Source organism: Lissotriton helveticus, chromosome 5_1 (genome assembly GCF_964261635.1).
Source record: "Lissotriton helveticus chromosome 5_1, aLisHel1.1, whole genome shotgun sequence".
Classification (NCBI taxonomy): domain Eukaryota; kingdom Metazoa; phylum Chordata; class Amphibia; order Caudata; family Salamandridae; genus Lissotriton; species Lissotriton helveticus.
Window position 1 is genome coordinate 1,804,235,702 of NC_136065.1, and position 26,393 is coordinate 1,804,262,094.

General features: G+C 48.1%; 1 protein-coding gene across 1 annotated transcript in view; it reads left to right on the forward strand.

Moving 5' to 3' along the window:
• PLCD3 (phospholipase C delta 3) overlaps positions 1 to 26,393 on the forward strand; it is a 379,382-nt gene that overhangs the window by 302,512 nt on the left and 50,477 nt on the right. The window contains exons 10-12 of the mRNA XM_078645134.1: positions 511 to 540; positions 2,549 to 2,708; positions 26,067 to 26,183. Of these exons, the coding sequence (XP_078501260.1) occupies positions 511 to 540; positions 2,549 to 2,708; positions 26,067 to 26,183 (307 nt within the window). The remainder of the gene's footprint in view (positions 1 to 510; positions 541 to 2,548; positions 2,709 to 26,066; positions 26,184 to 26,393) is intronic.

The window sequence follows — 26,393 nt, forward strand, 5'->3', positions numbered from 1 at the left end:
CAGATCTCTTAAATCTTCAGGATTTACAGGTTAGCAAGGACGTGGCGTAAGGGACACGATTCACAAATCTATTACTAGACGATTCCGGGGTGGGCACTTCTAGATAGGGGCTGCATAGGGACCTACCGTTTTCTGGAGCTTGTTTGAGGACCCTGTTTTTTTTTTATTGACGGAGATGTCTTCAGTTTAGGACAGATGGCGAATGGCTTCAGAATGAGTAAAGCGAGTACGCTGTTCTACGAGGACAGTGGGAGGGTCCAGTAAGATCATTTAGCTGACATAGATCTAGTGGTCTTGTCGGAGCATGCACAAGCAAGACCAGTCTACTGATGGGGGGCTCTCCACTGGGGGAGCTCAGTGTCCTGACACAGAGTGATAGGTACATGATATATTGATATATTTATATAGGGTCGCACCCATCTAAAGGTCATGTTAACCTGCAGAGAAACTGTATTACATCTTAATATTCTGTTTCCCTCCCATTAATACTTTCTCTCTCTTTCTTTTCAGTCATCTCAGCAGGATCTGGAGCGACTACAGGTAGATCAAAAAAAAGCATTTGGTGTAAACACCATGTTTCACAGTAGTAAGAGGGCATAGGTAAGGAGGGGGTGCTCTGTGTGGAAGGTTTAAGGCTTATAAGTTCATTTCAATCTTCCCTTATTTCAGCACCCTTCTTAAAGCGGATGCAAGTTATGTTTGCGGGTTGCAAGCATGAGTCATGCTTGATACAAGCAGGTTGAAAGGTTGGAAAATAAAATGAATTCTTTCCCAGACAAACACATTTTATATACATACCCTTCATGAGTCTGCCTATATTATTCTGTAAGTACCTAACAAGATAAATCAGCACACAATTAGCACACTGTTAGCATACACTAGTCGTCTCCTGGTGATATCTCCCCCAGATGTCTTGCTTGCACTTGGAACAACAACGCAGACTCTATGACTCTACACAAAGATGGGCCCTTAGAGAAGAGTGACAATTCAGGGGGAACCTGTTACACTTCCCTGCTCCACCCCCACCTATACAAACAAGTAGATCCACTTGTTCATGGCTCCATAGGACTCTGCCAGATTCTACAAGTGCTGAACAGTATCCCACGAGGAGGTGTGCCAAACCCTGATGAAAGGCCCAGGGTAGCAGCACAGTCCCTTATCTATGTCGATCCAGGAAGTCAGCCAGGACAGCCTCAAAGCCAGCTGAGGCAGGTATCGCAGTGTGAGAGCTGGGATATAATCGCCCTCTCCAAGCCTAGAAAAGAGAATGTGGAACACTGCAATGGAGAAGCCAAAAGAGCATCCTCCAGTCCCACCTTTACGAGAAATAGGTGAACAAAGACCTTTTAAAAGAGCTCGAGGTGTACACCACACTCCCACTATTGGGGTCAAAGGATAAGATTGAGTATTTAGTTTTGTACCTCGTTTTTGCCATGAACGAATTGGGTGTATTTGGGGATATGTTCTGCTGCAAGAGCATCTGAAGGTTCATTAACTCACGTATGGGGAGTTCTCAGCTATGATGCTCCAAGGGTAGCGGACCCTGGTAAAAGGGGAGAATAATACACATATCAAGTTGCCGATACATAATTAATGGCACAAGACACACCACCAATTAAATAAGCAGATCTTCAGTCTATGGAGTACTGGATAAATAGAATATAGTAAAATGCCACCCACTCCCACTTGCATCTATGCTCTTTTCACTTAGTTTGCGGGTCCTGTCATCCAAGTAGTCCCCTAAGCAAGACCTGTGTGTAATTGATTATAAAGGGCAGATGAACCATGGCTCCTTTGTTTACGTAGTATTCAGTGTGTCCATGGCAGCTTCTCTGATTTGACATCTCAAAGTACATAACTTGCATTTTGCCATATTTTATTGTCTGATCACGTCCTTCTTGTGCTTCCATTCATGCCTGCTTTCCCCACAATAGCTCTGGCCTTCCATTGGAGCGCTGTGACAGTCTCACTCTGCTCTCCTGCTCGCTGTCACCTCCCCCTTGTCTTTCCCTACCCGCTTCCAGGGATCTTCTTCTCTTTAGCGGTAATGCTGCTTCCGGTCCGACACTTCCTGCCTGCTTCACTTGACTGTCCTCCCCACTCTGCTTGTGCTCTCTCTCTTTGTTACTCACTTGTCCATTCCCAGTCTATTTGCCCCTCGTCCATCCAATCCTCATCTCTGTAGCCCATCCATGCATGTTCCCCCAGACCTGTCGCTCTCAACCAGCTGTGTCACTTTGTGTCACCTCCCCCTGCTTACATCTGCATGCCCCTTCATGTCTCATGCACCGCCAGGTTTCGACACAGCACTATTGTCAATGAAGATTTCCGCTTCAGTAATCCATTGCACCTATGCTGGGTATGAGAGGAGATGGGATTGGTTGAGCAGGAAGCCATTGAATGGAGGTGGGACTCACACACCAAGAGCAGGAGGCTTGAAATCTAAGTCCAGAATACAATAAATTCTTCTCTTGGAAGCCAGCTCTGAGGGAACTGGGAGACAGTTCCATATTTACATAGGCCTGTGGCACATCCTTCTCTTTTGCAGGCCAAAGACTACAGTGAGATTTCTCAAGCGCTGTCTGATTTGGTTGTCTACCTTAAGACTACCTCCTTCCATGGATTCCAGAATCCAGTGAAGAGCCTGCCAGCATACGAGATGTCGTCTTTCAGCGAGTCCAAGGTCCGAAAACTCGCAAAGGAGTCAGGTAATGATACACTGAAAGTACACGAGAAATTGGGGGCATAAAGTAAGGGAAGTATATTTCTCAACCAGCCAAGGTCTATGTGGAGACTGCTCATTGGGCAATTATCACCCTTGTCTGACAGGGAACACATGCATTAAATGGCAAGGTGCTGTAGCCTCTCCACACTACCAACCTCTGCTACTTTGCTTCCTTTATCAAAACATTAGAGAGGACTTTGGCACGGGTACAAGAACCAATACCCTTTAGTTCCGATTTTTTAGAAGATAGTAACTGGTATCCACCAAAATGAGGAATCTCGTCCACACCTACTGCATCCAGCAAGCCCAGTTTACACTTCCACACATGGCGGGTGTTGGCCTGATATGCTATGGGTGCATTACCGGCATATTAGGGAACTTAAATTGACTTTTAAAGACTGCCACACTTTCCAAGGTAATATCTCACAGTGCTAAGTGCTCCAAACATGGTGGCATGTTTAACACTGTAGATGATTTAGCTGAATGGATGCCATTGGCATTTGTGGGTATTAGTTGAACTTATGAAGTGAGTGTCATGGTTGTTGTCCTCTGTGGAGCCCTTCATGTTGGTTGTGGTCATCGGCGGTGCCCTTGAACTCTGAAACATTCATCTTGGCCAAATTTTAAGGTGTGTTGTGGGCCTCTCAGCAGGTCTATGGATGGTTAGGTGTGGGGTTTGAGACTGCCAGTGTTGATAGAGTTATTGCAAAACAAACAAGATGATGGACGGAATGTTGCACAATGGCAAAACATTCACCCCCAGTCACAGATCTGGGTTTAATCCATCGTTATTTTGCTCACCAAGCCACCCCAGTTCAGACATGGCCATATGCAAATCAGTCTTGGCCCTGTGCCTCATGGGAACAGTCCAGCCCGAACTACCAAGCCATGTCTTTCCTGGACCGGAATCAAGCATCCTAGGACCGGTTTCTGGATATCAGCCGTCTTCAGCCAGGATAGCTTGACTCCAGTGGCGTAGTGAGCAAGGGACCCACGTCTGGGCATACCCTTCCCAGTTAGGGTGAACAGCAAAACAAACAAGATGATGGACGGAATGTTGCACAATGGCAAAATATTCACCCCTAGTCACAGATCTGGGTTGAATCCATCGTTATTTTGCTCACCAAGCCACTCCATTTCAGACATGGCCATATGCAAATCAGTCTTGGCCCTGTGCCTCATGGGAACAGTCCAGCCCGAACTACCAAGCCATGTCTTTCCTGGACCGAAATCAAGCATCCTAGGACCAGTTTCTGGCTATCAGCCGTCTTCAGCCAGGATAGCTTGACTCCAGTGGCGTAGTGAGCAAGGGACCCACGTCTGGGCCTGGGTGTGAGTGTTTGATTGGTTCAGATGCTCCGTCCATCACCACCCCCTTTTGTACCGCTTTGATAGAGTTATTCTCAGTGCAGCTCACTTTGATTTTGTGATAGTCATTTTCTTTGCTGTGCTTTCTTCGCCTTGACATAGTGTTGATGTGCTTATATTCTGTTGTACCAATGTCATCTAATTTGCAGTTTTATATGTACCTTGGGGTTCCTGAATGTTACTGGCCTGTACTTTTGTGATGTAGCCTGGCAAATGGACTGTTGTGGATTGTCAAGGAAGTCAATGCAGGTGTCTTCCATTTGCATGTTCAGTTTTGTTATAATGCCATCAGTGAATCATTGTCAATGGAACTCACAGCATGATTTGGGATTGGATTTGATGATGTGGTTAGAATCACATGTGTGGTGTGTTTTTACGGGGTAGTGCCCAAGTAAAAAATACCCAACCAGGGGTGGTAATACAGTACGTTTCAAAAGTATGGTCGGGATAGTTAAGGCATTTAGATACACATAGGTAGGGATGTGTGTGGAGCAAAAAATATATATACGGATCTCCACATATACAAACTTGGGTTCTACAAATAAATTTAAGAGGATTTAATTTGAAGAACATTACCAGCATATAATGCAATTAGTCTTCAAAGCATTGATATACATTTCATATTTGTAGTGCTCATAGGTGTAAGAAGCGAGGGGATTTAGGGGTAGTGGTAGTGAGTTGGCAAGTGGGGGACAGGGTAAAGGTGTTTGTGACATGTAGTAAAATACACAATATTTACAAATAGACCTTCACAGCCTATGCACGGTCAGTCTGTTCCTATGTATACATTGCTCAAGGGTACATGTGAATTCAATATATTTCAATTCAATGAGCATGTAGGTTTTGGAGTAGGATGGTCATAATGGAGCACAATAATATAGAGGCATATAGAGAAAAAGACCCTCGCAAGCAAGCGCTGTCCCCCACTTGCCAACTCACTACCACTACCCCTAAATCCCTTCGCTTCTTACACCTATGAGCACTACAAATAGAAATGTATATCAATGCTTTGAAGACTAATTGCATTATATGCTGGTAATGTTTTGCAAATTAAATCCTCTTAAATGTACTTGTTGAACCCAAGTTTGTATATGTGGTGATCCGTATATATATTTTTTGCTCCACACACATTCCTACCTATGTGTATCTAAATGCCTTAACTATCTCGACCATCCTTTTGAAACGTACTGTAGAATCACATGTGGCCTTCTCTGCTGATGATAGATACTGAATTGGTTTTGCATGTTTACTGCATGGACGAAATTGTCATGGGTTCCATTTGCAGTACCCGTCTTCCTGCCCATGGCATTTGTCCAAGCTGTGATCCAAACAGATGGTTAAGATGCTGGTAGTAGTCGCTCTCTGCAGGTCAAATAGCAGCACCATAAGGACCACGTTTTGGCCATTATTAGTCGTGCATTTTGGTTTGGCCCAATTGAACTGTCAGTGATGGTATTTTTCCCCAGAAGTAAGTTCTTGAGCTCATCTCATGTTACCTCTTGCTATTTTGGTGCCCTTCTGTGTCGTCAAGGGTGTGTCTATGCTGTATTTCCCGCGCATGTTTCCATGCTTTGAATGTTCTTCAGCAGGGCAGACAATGTGGCTCTTGTACATAAATCTTATGTTGGCCATAAGGTGTGGGTTGTCTCAGTGAATGGCCATTCTGTTCATGGTTGCCACTGGTGCGTGTACAAGCTCTGTAGTGCTACAGGCGAGGGTATTATTGTGTTCAAGTGGAATCTGTGCCTCTAAGAAGGGTTGTGACTCCCTATTCAGGTGGAGGTCCCTGGTGCTGTGTTTTGTCAATCATAGTTAATTCCTTGCTACATTTCTGTTCGGACCAATGTTGTCATGTTGGAGCAGCAGTGCTCGCATTTGATGCTGTGTTCGGTGAAATATTCATCGGGGGTCGTTTGTCTGTTTCATACTCGCTGTGATTTTGTTCTGATAGCCCACTTCGTAAAGATTTTGCGTCACATTTGAATATTTTAATATTAGCTGCACAGGCTGTTTTGAATTCTGACATTTTTTGGGTAAATTGTTTTGTCAAGTATGTGATTTCTTCATACGCCTTGCACCTATGGCATGTTAGATTTCATCATTTTAAATATTCTAGGATGGCAGTGAGACAAGCAGAAATTAAAGTACCCTACCCATACCCTTTTCACAAAAATTAGGTTAAAATGAATAAAATCCAAAATATTCAACTTGGATTGAGAGTCCGTAGTGAATATAATATAGAAATAATGTAGACATAGCAAAAATCATATTATATGCAACCAGTTGATTAAATTTGATCCCTTAGTGTAAACTCTCTGAGTTCATGTCATTCTCATTTGTGGCTGAAAAATCAATCAACACGCACTATTATGGAAAAGTAAAACTTTAAAGGAGAACTTGATTAAGTATTTGTGATCAATTGAAACGTGCTGTATGAAAATTTCTGAATATTTTTATTAGACATATCTAGTAAATTGTGTGTTTACAGGCATTATGTTTCATCAGACAATAAAATACATGCATACATTAACAGGTGCATAAAAACAGTCTTGAGCTATTTAAGGCCCTACAAACCGAGGGCCTTATTTATGAGGCTGTGCGTCACTGTAACGCCACCGGTGTGTCACTTTTTGTGACGCACCAGTGGCGTAGAAAATATGCGCCAGGTATAATGTATGCGGGGGGGGGCATTCTGACACAACAAAGGGTCATAGAAGTGACGCAGTGAAATCTATAAGTTTTCACTGCGCCACTTCAAGGACGCAAATGCGTCAATATCTTACGCCTGCCTCACAGCAGGAGTAAGACTGACGCAGGCCCTTTAACATGGGACTTACCCCATGTGAAAGGACACATTGCTGGAGTTGCGTCACTTTTGTGACACACTCCAGCAAGGTGTCACTTTTGCTCCATACAGATACGTCAGAAATACTGACGTATCTGTAACTCCTTGCGACATGATGCGTCATTCAGTAAATATGACGCATCAATCATGTCGCAAGGAGGGCGCAATGATAAGTGACGCATTGCTGCTTTCACGCAGTGATGCGTCACTTCTCATCAATGAGGCCTCTATTATTCTCACCCCTTCTAGGATTTACAGTTACTGGGGGGGATCCCATTATATTTAGAAAGGGGGGGGAATAGAAGGAGTATCAGTTTTTGAGGAATAAAATGAAAATTGGACCTACCAGGGTCATTTTCATCCGTTTTTCTCCTGATATTCTACCCAGATATTTTGTCTTCCTGACGCAGGTGAAATCTTTGAATGGAACAATGGCGGACAATGCATAAAAACAGAGGTGGGGGCGGGAGGGGGTATGTGGGGAGTGGATGGGAGAGACAGAGGAGCGGGGGACGATGGGGTGGGGTAACAAAAAAAGATAAAAATAAAACATACCTGATGCTATTTCTTCTGCCTGGCACTAGCTTCCTAGTCTCAGCAGTCCCTGGGAGAGCATTGGACTCCCCATACAATTCCCGTTCTGCTCTCAAGCATGAGAGCAGCACGGGCATTGGCCTGAGTGGTCTGGGGTGACGCTCAGGATAGGGAGTTTGTGCTGATCCCCAAAACAGCCCGGTTTGAGAAACCTAAGTGCGCATGTCAGTTTGGCCGGCCTGAGACGACCGGCCAAACTGACATGCGCACTTAGAAGTGCAAAACACTCCTACTCCTCCTACTCCTCCTCCTCCTCCCATGGCACGGCCCCAGCCTTCCCTGTACATGCTGCTGACTCAGCCATAATCTGAACAATAATACGATAATGAAATATCGTTTTATTTTTCAGCTCCTGGCTTTGAGTCAGTGGGGCGACGCTTCTCCGCCATTACAGAGGAGACTCCGCTGGAATGGAATACCACTTACCAGCAGTGCTTCAAATAAACTCATAATTCAGTCAGTCCTGTTACCAGGCCCATCAGATTTAACAGCCCACTCATAATGAGGACCTAAGATGGGCCCTAAAGTCGGAGTTCATGGTTTTCAGCTCACTCTGCAATTCAGCACACAGGAGTAATCAAACTCGACGCCCATGTTTTTCTTGACTGGTCTGGATTCAAATGGAAATCTTGGCATGTTTTTCAATTCTTATAAAGTATAGGTCCGTGAATTTCCTTCTGTTGTTTGCATCATTGGTAGCAGAGCATAGAAACGTCCTTTTAACTGCCGCATTGTCCCTTGCATCTGATACTACATCACCCTCTTAATTACTAGTTGAGTCTGTTAGATTTATTCACACATACAGTCCCAGGAAGCTCAAATCTCTCATCCTACTACCTTAATTTATTAGGACAAGGAAGCTAATATTATGTGTGTTTCTTTCATTCTATCACACAGCGCCACTAAAATTATAATTAGAACATCCAAACTTAGGTGCCTCTGTAGAAAGGCAAAATCATCTGACATTCTGCCTCTTTTGTATAGCCTGAAAATCAGGAAGAACAGCTTCAGGAGGAACTGAGTCATGTCTTTATCTTCAAAAACCTCTGACAATAGTAAAAATGCAGAACAAAAAATTGACATTATTAGTCCAAAATGAAATAAATCTCATGTATTCTAAAAATAAAGTAATGTCGTTTGCAGATCCTCCAGTCTTTGACTTTCATCAACAAGAACAAAACTCAGTAACTTATAAAACAGTTAAAAATATTTTCTCTAAACTGTGCTTATAACAACATAAATATTAACAAAACAAATAAATGCTCCCTTCTATGCACTTGACAAAATTACTATAATATGTTACTTTGTGGGAGGAATATGTTTGGAAAGCATAAAATGGATTGCTTTGTTCTACAAAAAAGCTGAATTTTACAGTTTTTAAAGCTAAGGAAATGGCCAGATCATGTCAGGACATTGTGCATCTTCTAAGCCTCCGCACTAATTGTGATAGTGCTTGAGCAACAGGGATTAAACAGAAATTTGAAAAGAATGAGAACACTCTCAACGCCTCGAGGATACCAGTAGTTGACATCCGTAAGGCAGCTACCTGGTCCACAGAACACACGTTCACTAAACACTACTGTGTGGATGTACTAGCAGGACAGCAAACTCAAGTGGGGTAGGCTATGCGACGCAGTCTTTTTCACTCCTCTGCGACATCCTTGGGTTAGCCACCGCTTTGGGGGGAACTGCTTCACATTCTATGCAGAGCATGTGTATCTATAGCTACACATGCCACAAACTGAAAATGTTACTTACCCAGTAAACATCTGGTCACAGCATGTAGTGCTGTAGATTCATATGCGTCCACCGTCCTCCCTGGAAGCCTTCAGTTGTCACTGATATCTTTTCTCTCTACCTTTCTTTCTCGCATACATTTCCCTGCATGGCTTTCATTATGCATTTTCATGGTCCATCTCCATGCTCACCGCCGTGGGAGAGAAAAATCAAACTATGTAGTTGATGCTCATGTGCATTACCGGTCATCGGAGGAGTCACTGTACCTCATGAGTCAAAAGACTTCTTCGAAGAAAAGCAAGCTGTACACGTATGAGCCCAACACTAGATGGTGGGAGTTTGCTGAGCATGTAAATCTACAGCACTACATGCCATGAACAGATGCTTAACAGGGTAAGTAACATTTTTCTTATGGACAACTCCTCGGAAATGCAAACACCTAAAATATCAACCGCAAGTGGAAATAAAGTTAGAAACTTTGCAGAAGTATCAAAAATATCTATCTGGTAGGAGCCACACAAATTCACATCCTTTGAAGAACAGGGGACTCTGGGTTATTTAGTGTTTGGTGGACAGCGTACTCTGTCATGCTCCCACCAGCGATGACCCCACTCACTATCTTTAAAGCTAAAACCTTAAACAGATGGCCTGATGTCTGTTGGAAAAAAAGGTTGCTGAACAGCCACATGGAAGATGGCGGCCGCTTAGAAAACCTCTAGTGCTCTCACTGTAGTGGCTCTTCTGATGGCACAGAAATCAGGCAGAGAGCTCTAAATATGATGAGATTGTAGTCCACCAGGGCGATGGAGTAAATGCCTCTCTGACCTGCCAGAACAGAGAGCAGCCCTCCAAGCCTTAAATAACCCCCTTAGTTTCCATTCACTGGTATACCTGAATCCGAATCAGGTGTCACATTTAATACACCTTGAGGCTATGTGTCTCTCCCTGGGAGTCACAAGTATTCTCTGAATCATTGTTATCTAGGCATACCTTAATTTGTGCAGGTGCTGAGCACTGGCACCTATTTCTCAGGGCCGTGTCTATTGAATTTTTCTCCCATGCACAGCCAGCACTGTGCACAGGCCATTAAAAAGTCCCAGCAAGGCTTGTGCAGCTGTACGTTCAGATTTGGTGCATGCTGCTAGTGTGCTTGCTTTGGCGCGCACCAGTGCCTGGTCTTCAGGGTGGGGGAAGGGCAGGTGTGTTGTGTCATGCGAGTATAAACTGCACGAACGATGAGCTGGGAGCATAATTTCACGCGCTACCCAGCAGTCTGCGCTTTCCAGTGTAGCCAAAGCTGCAAGGTTAGGTGAGTTGTGTGTGCGTTATTTTAGGCACAACGGTTATCCTGCAGGTGACAGAATAGTGCTTGGCCGTGGGACATCATCGATAAATTCCTGCACAGTGGCACCCGCAGGAAACTGCCCAGTAGCTGCCTGCCTCAGGAGCCCAGACAAGGCCTTGCAGCGTAATAACAAAATACGGGAAGCAACTGAGGTATTCCGAAAGTGAAAACATTTCTTCCTGCCAGTCAGTGTATTAGTACCACGCTCCTACCTGTCCCTGTACCATCTTGTCTTTATCAGACCCATCCTCTCCTTTCTGCAATGGGCACCGTTGCACCCACAAGCACCTTGAAGAACACCTCCCATCCCTACCACTGTGACTGTGCCTCACCGCTACCTCCGACAGTGCTCCTCTCCCCACAGTGGCCTTCTCCCACTAGCCCAGTACCCCTCTCCCCACAGTGCCTTTCACACCTGTATCTCAGTGCCCCTCTGCTTACAGTCCCCTTCCCCTCTGTATCACAATGCCCCTCCCTGCAACAACACTCGCTCACTCCTGTTACAGTACCCCTTGGCTCCCTCCCTCACCCTCAGAGCACCCCTCCCCACCATCGCTTTGTATTAAAGCATGCAATGGACCCTGAGTATCCATATTTTGAGTTTGCATGTGAGACCGGGAAGCCCTTCCCAGTCTTGGCCACTCGAACCAGGAGGCTTTCCCAACTACCCCCTAACCAGAGAGAGGATGCACAGGGAATTTCTCAGCTTTGACCTGGAGAAAAATAGCATTGATTCAAAACATGCTATCAGAGGGGCTAGGCTGTGTTGGGCGCTCTGTACCTCCCCCACCCCCACAAGCCTGCTGAGATCTATCGCCCCACACCTTCTCATCACCTCCAAAGACCCATGTCCCCTAAACCCCTGCTGCATACTTACAGCCTTATGTCCCTGTTGGAGAGAGATCAGAGTTTTGTCTAGTTGAAGTTTTGACTGTAGCACAGAGGGGAAATGTAGAACATGTACCATGCAGATGACAGAACTATATTTATGTGGATAGCTCAGTGGGTTTCTGTTTTTTGTCACAGACGTCCTTTTGTTACTCGCTGATCATAAATTACAATCCTATTATAGCACAGGCGGCAGACTCAGTTGAATTTAGTGCTTTATTAGTTTAAAAGTATGTGTGGAAGCCTGTCTGAATGGAGTTGAATGTCTGACTTCATTTGAAAATAGGTGGCAGTGGGATTTTGCGATTTATAGTCTGATCATGTAATAGAACTATTTGTTTGAAGCATAAGAGTGTGGTTCTCCATCAAGGCGTAATCCCAATAGTATAACTGACAATTTATTATGTTTTATCAGGAATACCTATTGTGACATAACAAAACATCTTTTTATGGCATACAACTTAACACAGTTAAAGAATTGCTATTTTGAGTCTTGGACAATACTGCTGTGCATTGATGAGACTGGCCAAGAATGATACACTCTTGTCACTTCTCAACTTTACATAATTAATGACTGTATATTTAATAAAGCAGAGGTGTACTCTTTGCTGGCTCTATATCAGTATCTGCTTTTCTTCCTCCTCTTCACACCTCACTCCTTCACTTCTCTCCAATCTTACTTCACTTTCTGCCCTTCATCTGCGTTTTCTCTTAATCACCACCTCCCCTCATTAAATGCTTTTAAATCTTCACCTTTCCATCGTTTCTCTTCCACTCTACTCTCACACGCTCCCCACTGTCCACTTTTCTTCCCTTGCCTTTCTCCTCTTTTCACTTTTCATTCTCATCACGTTCCAATCCAATCTTGCAATCCCAATCTCTGCTTTCCACATTTCTCTTAACATTGTCTACTGCATCTATCTTTGCCTTTAGACCTCTCCTCCTCCCTCACTCTCCTTTTTAATTTTTTCCTTCTTGCACATATGTTTATATCTACTCCAGGAATCTGTGTTCTATCTCATGGTCATAAATTCGAATCTTGGTGTGGCCACTCAGTCTTTCATCTTTAGATAAAATGTGTGCAATTGAGCTGGATAACACATTTTTTAATTTGGTGTCAAGGCCCTCTCTAGTGAATATGTGCTTTACAAACATACATGGTGTGTTTCTCCCTCTATCTCTTCATTTCTTCCTTTCACATTCTTTTCTTATTTCCTCCTTCTTTCATCCATTACCTATTTATTTCCTTACTCCAGTGCTCCTCTTCGTGCCTGCATTTGTTACTGCCTTCTTTAATGTATTCCTTCCTTCATTCTTTTCTTTCTTTAAACAGCGCAGTGCAAGCACATTTTCTTTTGTTTGCAAAGCTGCCTCAAGTCCTCAAATGACCTTTCTCTAATTTGAGTTTGCTTTTAAGTTTTTGTCATAGGCTTCCAATTTGTTATATTATGTTATATTGATTTGTATAGCGCACTAATCATCCAGGAGGGTATCTAGGGATTTGGGGATGTGTGTAGGTATGAGGTGCCTAAGTTGCTTTTGTGAAGAGCCAGCCCTTCATCTTCTTGCGGAACTGATAAGGGAGGAGGTGACTCCGATGTGTTGAGGCTTGTGGATGTGGGTGGAGCCAATAAAGGGAAGTGGGCGGGGCCACTGGAGGGAATGGGTGGAGCTGGGGAAGTGGTGTGTGGCCTTGTTAAAGACTGAGCACCTGCACTTCATATTTTACAAATTAAGCACTGCATACAATCCAAGGCCATCCACGCCAATCACTTAGAGATTGTGCTCTCCCCTAATTAATTTGTTTAGTGTTGTATAGAAATATGTTCCTCGTGTGACAGCACTGAACGGCCGAATACCTTATTTGCTGTAATGTAAGATGAAGGATAAACTCCCACTAGAAAACCTAATAATGCTATTGACGTAAATGCATCATCATTGCATTCTCTTTGTTTACAGGGTGGGCTATGTTCTTTAGCAAACTACATTTAAAACTCTCATGTTCCTCTAAGATTTCCAAGTATGGAGTTCTTATCAAAATACCATCCAAATAAATTAAACACAATCCTTGTGTCCTCAAAAGAGTCACCACCTGCCTTACAGCTTGATAAAACTGAAAGGAGCATGTAAACTGCGTGATCTTCATTTCCCAGAAAAAGTGGAGAAATTAATTTGTTCTAATCAAATATAACTGTGAAATAGACGTCTTTAAAGACCACACCAGTTGTCCTAATCCAGTGCTACGTATCCATCAGTAAACGTGGATTACATTCTTTATTAGATAATATTTTGCAATACACTACTTCAGGCCATGTTATTGTATAACTGGACCTCACACTCTCGTTTTCTTTCTCACTAGAAATAAATTGCTCAAAAAAACCATACTTCCTTAAGCAGCATGTTCTATTGCACCTTTTCATATATTTTCTTAATTTCCAGATTGTTGGACCCGGCCTCATGGCGTGGTCCTACCCCTCCCGCATGGCGGGCCCAGTACGACATCGGCCCTCCACCCAGCATTGGGCAGCCCTTTTGCCCGACACTGCACGCCCCAACATTGCTGGTCCGGCCACCATCCCGGACCCCCACTACCGACCTGGCTCCAGCGTGGGCCCCTCACGACCTAAGCACCCACGTGGCCTCGGCCCCGGCCCAGGCCCCAGCGCAGCCCAGACATCGAGGCACCAAGATCCACCCAGGTGGTCGAGAGGCCACTCGACAGATCCCGGAGAAAAGGGTGTTTCGATGGCCCTCCAGCCGTCCCCGGACGCCTGGTTTCGATCGCCCTCCGGCCTCCCTGGGTGCTGGCTCCACCCCCCTGCTGGGTGTCTGGACACCATCATCCCGGCCCCTCTGACCCCCAGGCGCGAGGGTCCGGACATCAAAGGACTCCAGTCCTATATCTGGGCCAGCCCTGGATTAGAACGTCAGTTGTATCCTGGACTGGAAAGCCCTGCTGACGCTGTCACGGCCGACCCCAGAAGAACTCATTTCCTGGAACCTGAAGAGAGCTTGAGAGCCTGCTGGCGCTGCCGCGGCCCACCTTTGCCGAACCATCTTGAGTTCAAGTTCAAGTTCAGGCATTTATAAAGCGCGCTACTCACCCAGAGGGTCTCAAGGCGCTAGAGGGAGGGGTTCACTGTTTGTCGAATAGCCATGTTTTCAGTTCTTTTCTGAAGGTGATGTGATTCTGAGTAAGGCGGAGGTGGGTGGGGAGTGAGTTCCAGGTCTTGGCAGCCAGGAAGAAGGATCTGCCACCCATGGTGGTTTTTCGGATGCGCGGGACTGCGGCGAGGGCTTGATTGGATGATCTTAGTTGGCGGGTGGGATAGTAGAAGGACAGTCGGGTGTTGAGGCATTCGGGTCCTAGATTATAAAGGGCCTTGTGTGCGTGGGTAAGAAGGCGGAAAGTAATTCTTTTGTTGACGGGAAGCCAGTGGAGGTTTTTTAAGTGACCGGTGATGTGCTCTTGGCGCGGGATGTCTAATATGAGTCTCGCTGATGCGTTTTGGATGCGCTGGAGCTTTTTCTGCAATTTTGTTGTAATTCCGGCATAGAGTGTGTTGCCATAGTCCAGTCGACTCGTGACCAGTGCATGGGTGACAGTTTTTCTTGTTTCGAGGGGGATCCAGCGGAAGATCTTTTTGAGAATGCGAAGGACGTTGAAGCAGGAGGATGATACGGCGTTGACTTGTCTGGACATTGAGAGCGAGGAGTCTAGAATGAAGCCAAGGTTGCGTGCATGGTCCGTGGGTGTGGGCGCTGATCCCAAAGCGGAAGGCCACCAGGAGTCGTCCCAAGCTGAGGGGGAGGATCCTAGGATGAGCACTTCCGTTTTGTCTGAGTTGAGTTTTAAGCGGCTCTGTTTCATCCATTCGGCTACTTCTTTCATACCTTCGTGAAGGTTGTTTTTGGCGGTGTTGGGGTCTTTGGTGAGGGAGAGGATCAGCTGGGTGTCGTCGGCGTAGGAGATGATGTTGAGGTTGTGTTGACGTGCGATGGAGGCGAGGGGACTCATGTAGACGTTGAAGAGGGTGGGACTGAGTGAGGAGCCTTGAGGTACGCCGCAGATGACTTCGGTGGGCTTTGAGTAAAAAGGGGGGAGTCGGACTCTCTGGGTTCTCCCGGCTAGGAACGAGATGATCCAGTCCAAGGCTTTTCCTTGAATGCCGATGTTGTTGAGGCGTTGTATTAGGGTGTTATGACAGACAGTGTCGAAGGCGGCGGAGAGGTCGAGTAGAATGAGGGCCACTGTTTCACCGTTGTCCAGGAGTGCTCCGATGTCGTCGGTCGCCGCAATGAGGGCGGTTTCGGTGCTGTGTTTGGCTCGAAAGCCGTTCTGTGAGGGATCCAGGGAGTTGTTGGATTCAAGGAAGGCTGCGAGTTGGCTATTGATGGCTTTCTCGATGACTTTGGCCGGGAAAGGGAGGAGGGAAATGGGTCGGTAGTTTTTCAGTTCTGAGGGGTCTGCTGTTGGTTTTTTCAAAAGGGCGCTGAGTTCGGCGTGTTTCCATATTTCTGGAAAGGTGGCGGAGTTGAAGGAGCAGTTAATGACATCGCGGAGTTGGGGAGCGATGATGGAGTCAGCTTTGTTGAAGATGTAGTGGGGACAGGGGTCAGAAGGTGAGCCAGAGTGGATTGAGTTCATGAGGCGAATGGTGTCTTCAATGGTGATTGCGTTCCAGGAGTTAAGGTAGTTAGTTGGAAGGGTGGGATTTGAAGGGGGTGGGGTGAGTTGTTCATTGGGAGTATTCTTGAAGCTGTTGTGGATGTCGGCAATTTTGTTGTAGAAGAAAGAGGATAACGCATCGCAGAGGTCTTGGGAGTTAGTGATGTCGTTGGATGCTGCGGGAGGGTTGGTGAATTCTTTGACGATATTGAAGAGTTCCTTGCTGTTATGAGAATTGTTGTCGAGACGGTCCTTAAATGCTGATTTCTTGGCGGATCGAATCAGTTGGTGGTGTTTGCGGGTGGCAGTCTTGAGGGAGGCCATGTTGTCTGAGGTTGGTTCTTTTCTCCAATTCTTCTCCAAGGTGCGGCATGTCTTCTTGGATTTTTTAAGGTCATCATTGAACCAGGGAGCCTTTTTGCTGGATGATTTCAACTGGTGTTTTTTCAGGGGTGCTAGTTCGTCTGCACTGTGGGTGATCCATTGCCTGAGGTTGGTGGCTGCTTGGTCTGGGTCCGTTGCTAGGGTGGGAGTATTTTGGCTGAGCGATGTGAGGAGTTGGTCGGTGGTGATTTTGTTCCATTTTCTTCGGGGAATGGGTTGAGAGCCTGCTGGCGCTGCCGCGGCCCACCTTTGCCGAACCATCTTGAGAGCCTGCTGGCGCTGCCGCGGCCCACCGTTGCCGAACCATCTTGAGAGCCTGCTGGCGCTGCCGCGGCCCCCCTTTGCTGAACCATCGTGAGAGCCTGCTGGCGCTGCCGCGGCTCAATCTCTCGGAACCCCCTGCTCGAGGATTGAGAGCTGTGCGCAGGGTATCCCTTCAGACACCCCAACCGAGACTGTCCCGCTTCCCTGATCCCCCTTTTTCGAGACTTTACAGACCCCTCGGTCTACTTGTACATACCGCTGGGAACCAGCGGCCTTTATTGCCTGATAAAGCTTACGAATTCGACCTCTGGTGTGGTGTCCATTTGTGGTGTGTGGTTACTCTGCTGTGCGATCCTAGGAGAGGGCCCTCACCCAGGAGGCCTCTCAGTAACGCTCGGCTACTTCTTGACGGAGAGGTGGACCTAGGGGTGGTCAGTCAGACATCTTCTGCCTCCCCCGGGATCGCCTTTCTAACATTGGTGGCAGGCGACGGGATCCGAGCCGACGCAGATCGTACAAGAGAGTAATTCACTCACTACCGAGAAAAACACACCGCGACCATGACTACTCAGGAAACCAGACCGACAGCGGAATTCCAGAAAGAAAAGATGGAATATTACAGCCACAAGGAATTAAAACAATTCTGCAAGGACCTAGGCATCGCTACCACGGGCCTCAACACCAAAGAGGACTTTAAATCAGCCCTGCCAGCCTGGGCGGACGCCGATAACGCGACGCCCCAGAATTAAGATAACCCGGGCCCGCATGGACGCCCGGAGACCGACACGAACCCAGCGGGGGAAAGACCCGCAGACCTAGACACGGGCCTCTCCCACGGAGACGCCCGAGAACGAGAGAGGAACCGGCTCCACGAGTGGGAGCTCGCCAGACTCTGACAAGAAGGAGAGATACAGCTGGCAGAAAGGAAATTAGCCCTCGAGCAACTACGGCTGGAAGGAGACCTAGAGGAAAGGCGAAGACAACGAGACCTTGAAGAAAAGAAACTCGTGCTCGAGCATGAGCGCGGCCTCAAAGAACTGGAAATCAAGGCCAAAACAACAGAAACCGGCACCGCCGGGGGTAAGACCTCACCCCCGCCGGGGGACACGAAGGTGCACATACCCAAGGAGGTCGTCAAAGAATACTATAAGAACGACGACATCCAACAGTGGTTCAAAGCCTACGAGGTCGCCATGACCGCCCATCGAGTACCCCTCAGAGATTGGGGCGCCGGCTTATGGGGGAAATTCATCAACGAGGGGAGAGACGCCCTGCTAGAGCTCCCCGACGCCGAGATGACCTCCTCACTCGCTACGGACTCACCCCCGAAATGTACCGGCAGCGATTCCGAGACTGTAAAAAAATCCCCGGTACCACTTGGGTGGAGTACGTGAACTTTTACAGCAGAGCCTTCGAAGGGTGGATCAGAGGCTGCCAGGTCACCACCTACCAGCAGTTGGTCGACCTCATCCTATGGGAGCATCTTTCCAATAATTGCTTTGTCGAACTCCGGCAGCACCTCCTCGACAGCAAATTGACAGAGCCACGAAAACTCGCTGTCGAGGTGGATAGATGGGTGAGCAACCGAGTTCCCCAGAGTCCGATGGGAGACTACGGCCGGGGATCCCCGGGGAACCACCGACCCCGAGGCGGCGGAGGAGGCCAGAGCAGGGGCCAAGACACCCCCGCGGGGTCATCCCCTACCTCCCCGTCGCCATCCCTGGGTTGGAGGGGAGGCCCCCCAGCCAGGCCCGGGCCCCGCCCGAATGTTACGTGCCACAGATGCCAGCGTCAGGGCCATTATGCGAACGACCCTCTCTGCCCGATGAACCAGCGACCCGGCACCACCGGTCCCCCGAGCCGCCAGATCGCGGCCGCCGCCCTGAGTGCAGAGGGAGGCGAAGAAGAGGGAGCCCGCAGCCATGATCTTAGCATGCCTGGGTGATCGAGACATGATCCCCCGAGACCCGATCCCAGGTAACACCCAGAAATACCGCCAATGGGTCACCATCAATGGATGCCGGGCCGAAGCCCTCCGGGAGCCAGCGTGACGGCGGTCCGCTGCCACTTGGTGACCCCCGAACAAATTCTCCCCAACGTCTTGTGCCCAGTGCGGTCGGCTGACAACTCTGAAAGTTTGTGCCAGATGGCCCGCATCCCCTTCGAGTGGGGAGGGGTGTCGGGCATGCTGAAAGTGACTGTCCGAGATGATGCCCCCGTGGACTGCCTCCTCGGGAACGACCTGGAAAGTTCCCTCTGGGCCGGCGTAGAGCGGAGAGAGCATCTGGGGATGCTAGGCCTTCCCGAGTGGGTTTGGGCGACCACCCGCTCCATGTCCGCCCGGGCCTCCCCCCCAACGGAGGAAGCCCCGATCGAGGAGCCGGAGTGGCCCGCACCTCCACCGCCCGCCGTCCCTGAGGACACCGACCCTGAACTAGGCCCCCCTGGGCCCAGCCATGAGGAAATCACCGAGCTCGGCCACCTGCCGGAACTAGCTCAGTGGCGCCAAGAAGGTGGCCCCACCCGCGAACAATTCCGACAAGAACAGAGCACCTGTCCCTCCCTCGAGGGGATTCGACGGCAAGCCGCCACTCAAGCCGCTGGAGACCCGGCGGGGTCCCACTGGGTCTATTGGGACAATGACCTTCTCTACAGTGAACAGAAGATTGCCGAACTAGGGGCCAGCCGGGTGCTGGTCGTTCCCCTCCGATTTCGAGACTTCCTCTTGAACTTAGCACATGATGTGCCCCTCGCCGGGCACCTGGGGCAGGACAAAACTTACAGCCGCCTGGTGACTCATTTCTACTGGCCGAAAATGCGCAACGATGTACACAATCACTGCAGATCCTGCCCGACCTGTCAAGCCAGCGGGAAGAGCGGGGGGAAAGTCAAAGCCCCGCTCCAGCCGTTTCCCGTGGTCACCACCCCCTTCGAGCGAGTGGGGATAGACATCGTGGGGCCCCTGGACCCCCGCACCCCTCAAGGGCACCGCTTCATCCTCGTGCTGGTGGACCATGCCACCCGATATCCGGAAGCCATCCCCCTCCGAACCATCACGGCCCCAGTAGTAGGCCGAGCCCTAATGGGGATCTTCTCCAGAGTCGGCTTCCCCCGAGAAGTCGTGAGTGATCGGGGCACAAACTTTATTTCCAAGTATATGCGATCCCTGTGGCAACAGTGCGGGGTCACATATAAGTTCACCACCCCGTATCACCCCCAAGGAAATGGACTTGTGGAGCGGTTTAACCGAACACTGAAGGGAATGATCAAGGGCCTCGAGGAGCCACTACGACGCAAATGGGATGTTCTGCTGCCTTGCCTCCTGTTTGCGTACCGCGAAGTACCCCAGAAGTCCCTGGGGTTCAGCCCCTTCGAACTATTGTAATGGGCACCCGGTCCGGGGCCCCCTCAGCCTGGTCAAAGAAGGCTGGGAGACGGCTGCCCGAGGTGCTCCACCAGATGTCTACCAGTACCTCCTGACCCTCCGCAACCAGAACCGTGAACTTGCCGAAGCCAACCTTGAAGCCAGTCAGGAGGAGATGAAACGCTGGTATGACCAGAACGCCTCGTCCATCGAATTCGAACCGGGCCAGCAGGTCTGGGTCATGTCCCCGGTTGAACCTTGTGCCCTCCAAGACAAGTGGACGGGGCCCTTCAGGGTGGTGGAGCGCAAGAGCCCCGTCACCTATCTGGTGGACATGGAGTCCCCCAGGAACCCCCTCCGGGTTCTACACGCTAACCGGCTCAAGCCGCACTTTGCCCGCACTGAACTAAGTCTGCTGTTAGCGACCGATGAAGGAGCGGAAGATGACTCCGAACCGCTGCCAGATCTCATGAGCACCACTGAGAAGGACGGCTCCATCGAAGGGGTCATGCTCTCCTCCACCCTGACCCCGGAGCAGCACCATGACTGCCGGCAGCTGCTGGGGCAGTTTGCAGATCTGTTTTCCCTCACCCCTGGAGTCACCCGGTGGTGTGTCCACGATGTAGACACCGGAGACAGCCCGCCTGTAAGACACCGAGCTTTCCGAGTGCCCGATCGAGTTCGGGCCTGCATCCAGTCTGAGGTGGCCAAGATGCTAGCGCTGGGGGTAGTCGAACCCTCCGACAGTCCGTGGGCCAGCCCAGTTGTCCTGGTCCCTAAAGCCGCCGCCCCCGGCACGCCCCCGGAGCTCCGGTTCTGTGTTGACTACCGGGGGCTGAATGCCGTCACCAGGACCGACGCCCATCCCATCCCCCGGGCGGATGAACTGATCGATCGCCTGGGGGCTGCGAAGTATCTCAGCACCTTCGATCTCACGGCCGGGTATTGGCAGATCGGCCTCACCCCTGGAGCGCAAGAGCGATCAGCCTTCTCGACCCCTGATGGCCACTACCATTTCAAAGTGATGCCCTTCGGCATGAAAAACGCCCCGGCCACCTTCCAGAGACTCGTGAATAGAGTGCTGGCCGGGCTAGAAGAGTTCAGCGCCGCCTACATAGACGACATTGCAGTGTACAGCCTCCGCTGGGATGCACACCTGACCCACCTCCGGGAGGTCCTGTCGGCCCTCCGACGGGCCGGACTAACAATAAAGGCCAGCAAATGCCAGATCGGCCAAGGGTCCGTGACGTATCTGGGACACCAGGTGGGAAGCGGCCGGGTGGCTCCCCTCCAGCCAAAGATTGACGCCATCCGGGCCTGGGAGCCCCCAATCACCCAAACAGCCGTCCGAGCCTTCCTGGGGCTCACAGGATACTATCGGCGCTTCATCAAGGACTATGGAAGCATCGTGGGGCCCCTCACAGAACTGACCTCCAAAAAGCTACCCCAGAAGGTGTGCTGGACCCCAGAGTGCCAAGCAGCCTTCGAGACTCTAAAGACTGCCATGTGCACCGCCCCTGTGCTCCAGGCCCCCGACTACAGCCGAGAGTTTGTGGTCCAAACCGATGCCTCGGAGCACGGCATTGGGGCGGTCCTCTCCCAAGTGAACTCTAAGGGAATCGACCTTCCCGTTGCCTTCATCAGCCGGCGGCTGCTAGCCAGAGAACAGCGCTGGAGCACCATCGAGAGGGAAGCCTTCGCCGTCGTGTGGGCCCTAAAGAAGCTCCGGCCCTACCTCTTCGGCACCCACTTCCGGGTCCAGACCGACCACCGGCCCCTGTGGTGGTTGATGCAGATGCGGGGTGAGAACCCGAAACTGTTGCGATGGTCCATCTCCCTGCAAGGGATGGACTTCACTGTGGAGCATCGCCCCGGCAACGACCACGCCAATGCTGACGGCCTCTCCAGATTCTTCCGCCTCGGCGAGGAGAATCCCCAAGAAGATGGGTGACTCTCCCCTGCCTTCAGCTGGGGGGGACGCGTGTTGGACCCGGCCTCATGGCGTGGTCCTACCCCTCCCGCATGGCAGGCCCAGTACGACACCCAGCATCGGGCAGCCCTTTTGCCCGACACTGCACGCCCCAACATTGCTGGTCTTTATTGCCTGATAAAGCTTACGAATTCGACCTCTGGTGTGGTGTCCATTTGTGGTGTGTGGTTACTCTGCTGTGCGATCCTAGGAGAGGGCCCTCACCCAGGAGGCCTCTCAGTAACGCTCGGCTACTTCTTGACGGAGAGGTGGACCTAGGGGTGGTCAGTCAGATATCTTCTGCCTCCCCCGGGGTCGCCTTTCTAACACAGATTTTATAGTTAGTTTTTCTACAAATGGAAACCCATACCGCTCAGAAATAAACTAAAACTCTTTTGTGTAATCCTTCAAAACCTTCAAAACCTTCAGAACCCAGAGATTTACAATTATAATGTTTCACTCACTCTAAAAGCGACCTAACTGAGCCCCTATTTTTTCAAGGTTGTGAACTCAAAACGTCAGTTGTAGTTACTTTGGGCTATTTGGGTTCTGGTCCATGTCTGGATTCATTTCTTTTTAAAGTGCAACATTGTGGAAATAATTGACTGGGCACTTGAAAACCAGACACCTATTTTTCATGGCTATCAGAGTGTTCCAAATGAGGTCTGCAAATAGACAGGAAATTTACTTAGTGGCTTCCAAATCATCCAGCAGCACCTATTAAAACATCTGTGCACTGCATCCTGCGGCTTAGCCAGGTGTAAAGGTGCTTTTATAGTTCCATATTTCGCTCAAGTCTGATACGTAAACATTTAACATTTGTCCTATCCACAATACCAGCCATTCATTTGGGATCAATTCTCATTAAAGTAAACGTCCGTCTTTTTTCCATTGTTGAAGCAATTGCACTCCTGAAAACAAAACATTTACCACTGTCTAGACAAAAGAACATTGATTCGCCCCAAACTAGGATTACATCAATCAATGAGTCAGGGTCCTCTTATCAGTGGCCTCTTTGGTTTGGTCCAACATCGTTGGCAAAGCACCATCGGCATCCAACAGTTTTAATATAAACTTACAATGATATCAGACGAGTCCTTTATGTGCCCTCCCTAGGATAGTACACTGAGCTGTCTATGTCTTGCTTCAATGCCTGCCCTCCTCTAATTGTAATACATTTTTCAGCATATGCAGCAGCCCAGTATTGCCCCTTGTCCTCCCTCACATGCCATTAAAGCATAGCCTTCCCCTAAAACTTATCTATAATTAATAACTTGCGTAATATCATAAAACTGATCCCTTCAATACTGTGTACACACTTCATTCTCTTTGCTTTCCCTTTGTGCAAATATATTCTTTAGAATGCCCCTACGCCTTGTGAACAATTTTCCCGCTGGCCTGCACCCTCTTAAAAGAATATATTTTCAGTTTTGTGGTTATTTCCTCATGTGTGTGCAGCAGTACCTCACGGGCTGATATCCCTTGACATCTCTGATTGTGTTAGAATCTGGCTTTTCTACAGTAACTATTTTATCACTTTTCAAATGCCTTTTATTAATCTAAATCTCATAGAAACCGGAATTAATCATTACCTGAATCAGAAAAAAACCAAAGTACTTTTTAGCTAACTTAAAATTCTCCTTTCTCTTTTGGCTTTATCCTCATTACAGCTCTGGTTGCCACAGGTACAGCATTTGTCATAACAGAAGATCTATTCTTAATTTCCTCTCTTCAAATCTGACTATGATGAGGTGACAATTTAGAATCTGTAGCCTCTGAAGTTTCCAAAACACGTTGTTTTTTCAAGTATTCTACCTAATACACCACCCACTAAAGACCTTTTAATAACTACCATATATAAAATAGGACGGTGACAAAACTCCTGAAATAGGATAACCTCTGAAACCCTTGGGCTGGAGAGAATTTTAATAAGTAGCTTGTCAGAGTTAAAGGTACATGAATGAGTAATTATTCTGAAACATGGCTGCCATTAAGGCAGATTATCCGTGTCCATTCATAACCTACTCCTTGATGCTCGTCAGTTGTCCCTGTTCACAATTATTAAGCTAATATGCTTTCTAAAATATTTGCTGGGTCCTACTTTTATGATACCTGTGGTACACAGTGGCCGCCTTAAATCAACAACCACAAAAGAAGCACTGATGCACATACCTAGGAGATACGAAATCCATCCCATTACCACAGTGTTGCATGCGATGTGCCTTCCCAGTATGATAGTGTCCCACAGCAGAGGGACCTGTGTGCTGTCCCCAGAACTAAATTTCTTCCTGCGTTTGTGCGCATGCCCTCGCTTAGTGAAATTCTCTGGCATCAGAATACTGCTCGCGCTTCAATTTACTGAGACTTTCTAACCGCATAGGCCGCAAAAGAGATTACCCTTTTTTGTGATTTCTTATAAGACATATCCCGACAAAATAGAATCACAAATTCTCAGACCTAAAAAAGATTATATAAAACATTTCAATAAACTAAAAATCATTTAGGTATTTTCATAAAACAAGTAATAGTGTTGTTACTTCAAGTTGAAGCCATTTGACATTTTTACAAACTCTTTTCAATTAAAAAGAGTTTTTGCAAATGAAAGACCTGATTCTCAAAGTCATTTCCACCCTTAGGGGCCGATTACGATCTTGGTCGGATGCTTTCCTACCAAGATCGTCGGTTTCACTTCCCACCGCCTAATTACAATTTGAGCGGTCCAGGTGGTTTGTGACAGGATCAAGGAGCCCTTCAGGTAGTCAGAGGCCGCCCCTTAATCCTTATAGACACCGTTTTATGCCGTCCAGATTATGATGCTCTGCTTCCATCAGGCTTTCCATGTCAGAAAGCCTGGACAGTGAGTTTGGGGCCCCTAGCAATGCCCCCATATGTTTGCAGCCTCCGGATAGGGGCTGATAGGTGCCCCCTTGTTGATCCCTACACTGTGTGGCAGACACCCGGCTGCGCTTTGCAGGGATAAACACAAACTCCCATTTCCCTATGGGAGCTTGTGCTACGGCCGGTTTATGGCCGTAGCTCATGGACCCATAGGGAAATGTGAGTATTTGACTGCACCTTCGCATTGTAATTAGGTGATTGGGACCGCCAACCAGAGGTCGGTAGGTCCTGTTTTCTCTACAGTGTCCTCCCGACATCGTAATAAGCCCCTTAATGTGATCTTAGGTGTGCAAACTGCCGAACTTAAAAGGCTAGTATTTTTTGGTATTCAAAAAATATGAATTTAGAGTTGCAGAGGATTTACTCACACTGCTGCTTTCCACAGGCTGGTTGTTAATTAAGGTGTCAAAAAAAGTTACAATCCACAAACGTCTTAGTTAATGGGCATGCACAAACATTTGCAAGTCACATTCCCTCCATGGATACAGAAATTTACTCCAATCAAGGGCTATTCCACGGAGACAAAAACAATTGTTGGAAATGTTGTGCAAAAATAGGCCCAACCAATATAAAAGACCTTTTAAATAATTTTTGAGAGTACGGCCTCCTCTGTGTAAATCCATATTAGATACTGAGAAAAGCCTGTATGGTGAAGGAGCAGCGAGCGGCACAATATTATTGGTCAGATCGAAGTTCTAACTATAATTCTGTAATACTGCTGTTGTGATAGAGACAGAGTTCATGACCTGTATCTGAAATCCTGACCTAAAATTGCATTTACCTCCTTGATAATTCTGTCCCATTCCACCATGACTAGACTTGTTTATTCTCCTGTAATCTTAAATAACACGATGAGAATACCATATTAACATAATCATTGTCATGCCATTTCTCTTGAAACCTGATGCATCTATCAAGAGCTCTAGAGCCATGTTTGATCCAGAGGTGTTGTGACTTCTGATGTCTTTGCACAAATCCCTTCTTTTCCAATGTGTTTTTATTCTGTTTTTTTGCAGCTAATGCTTTTATTCGCCACAATTCCTGTCACATCAGCCGCACCTACCCGTCTGGTTTCAGGACGGACTCCTCCAACTACAACCCCCAGGAAATGTGGAATGTCGGCTGCCAGCTTGGTAAGGGGGAGACGGGAAGAGCAGAGAGAGGGGCGAGGTGGGCCTGTGGAACCCTGTGTGCGTGGGAAGTGTTAATGCTCAGAGGGGTGGCCAGGAGGGCATGGAAGAAGGTGGAAGGATGAAAAATAGGAGGCACAGTACATTGGGTAAAGTAAAGAGCATGGTGTTACCTAGCCCCTCTGTTTGGGTATGTGCCTCACGCTTCATGGT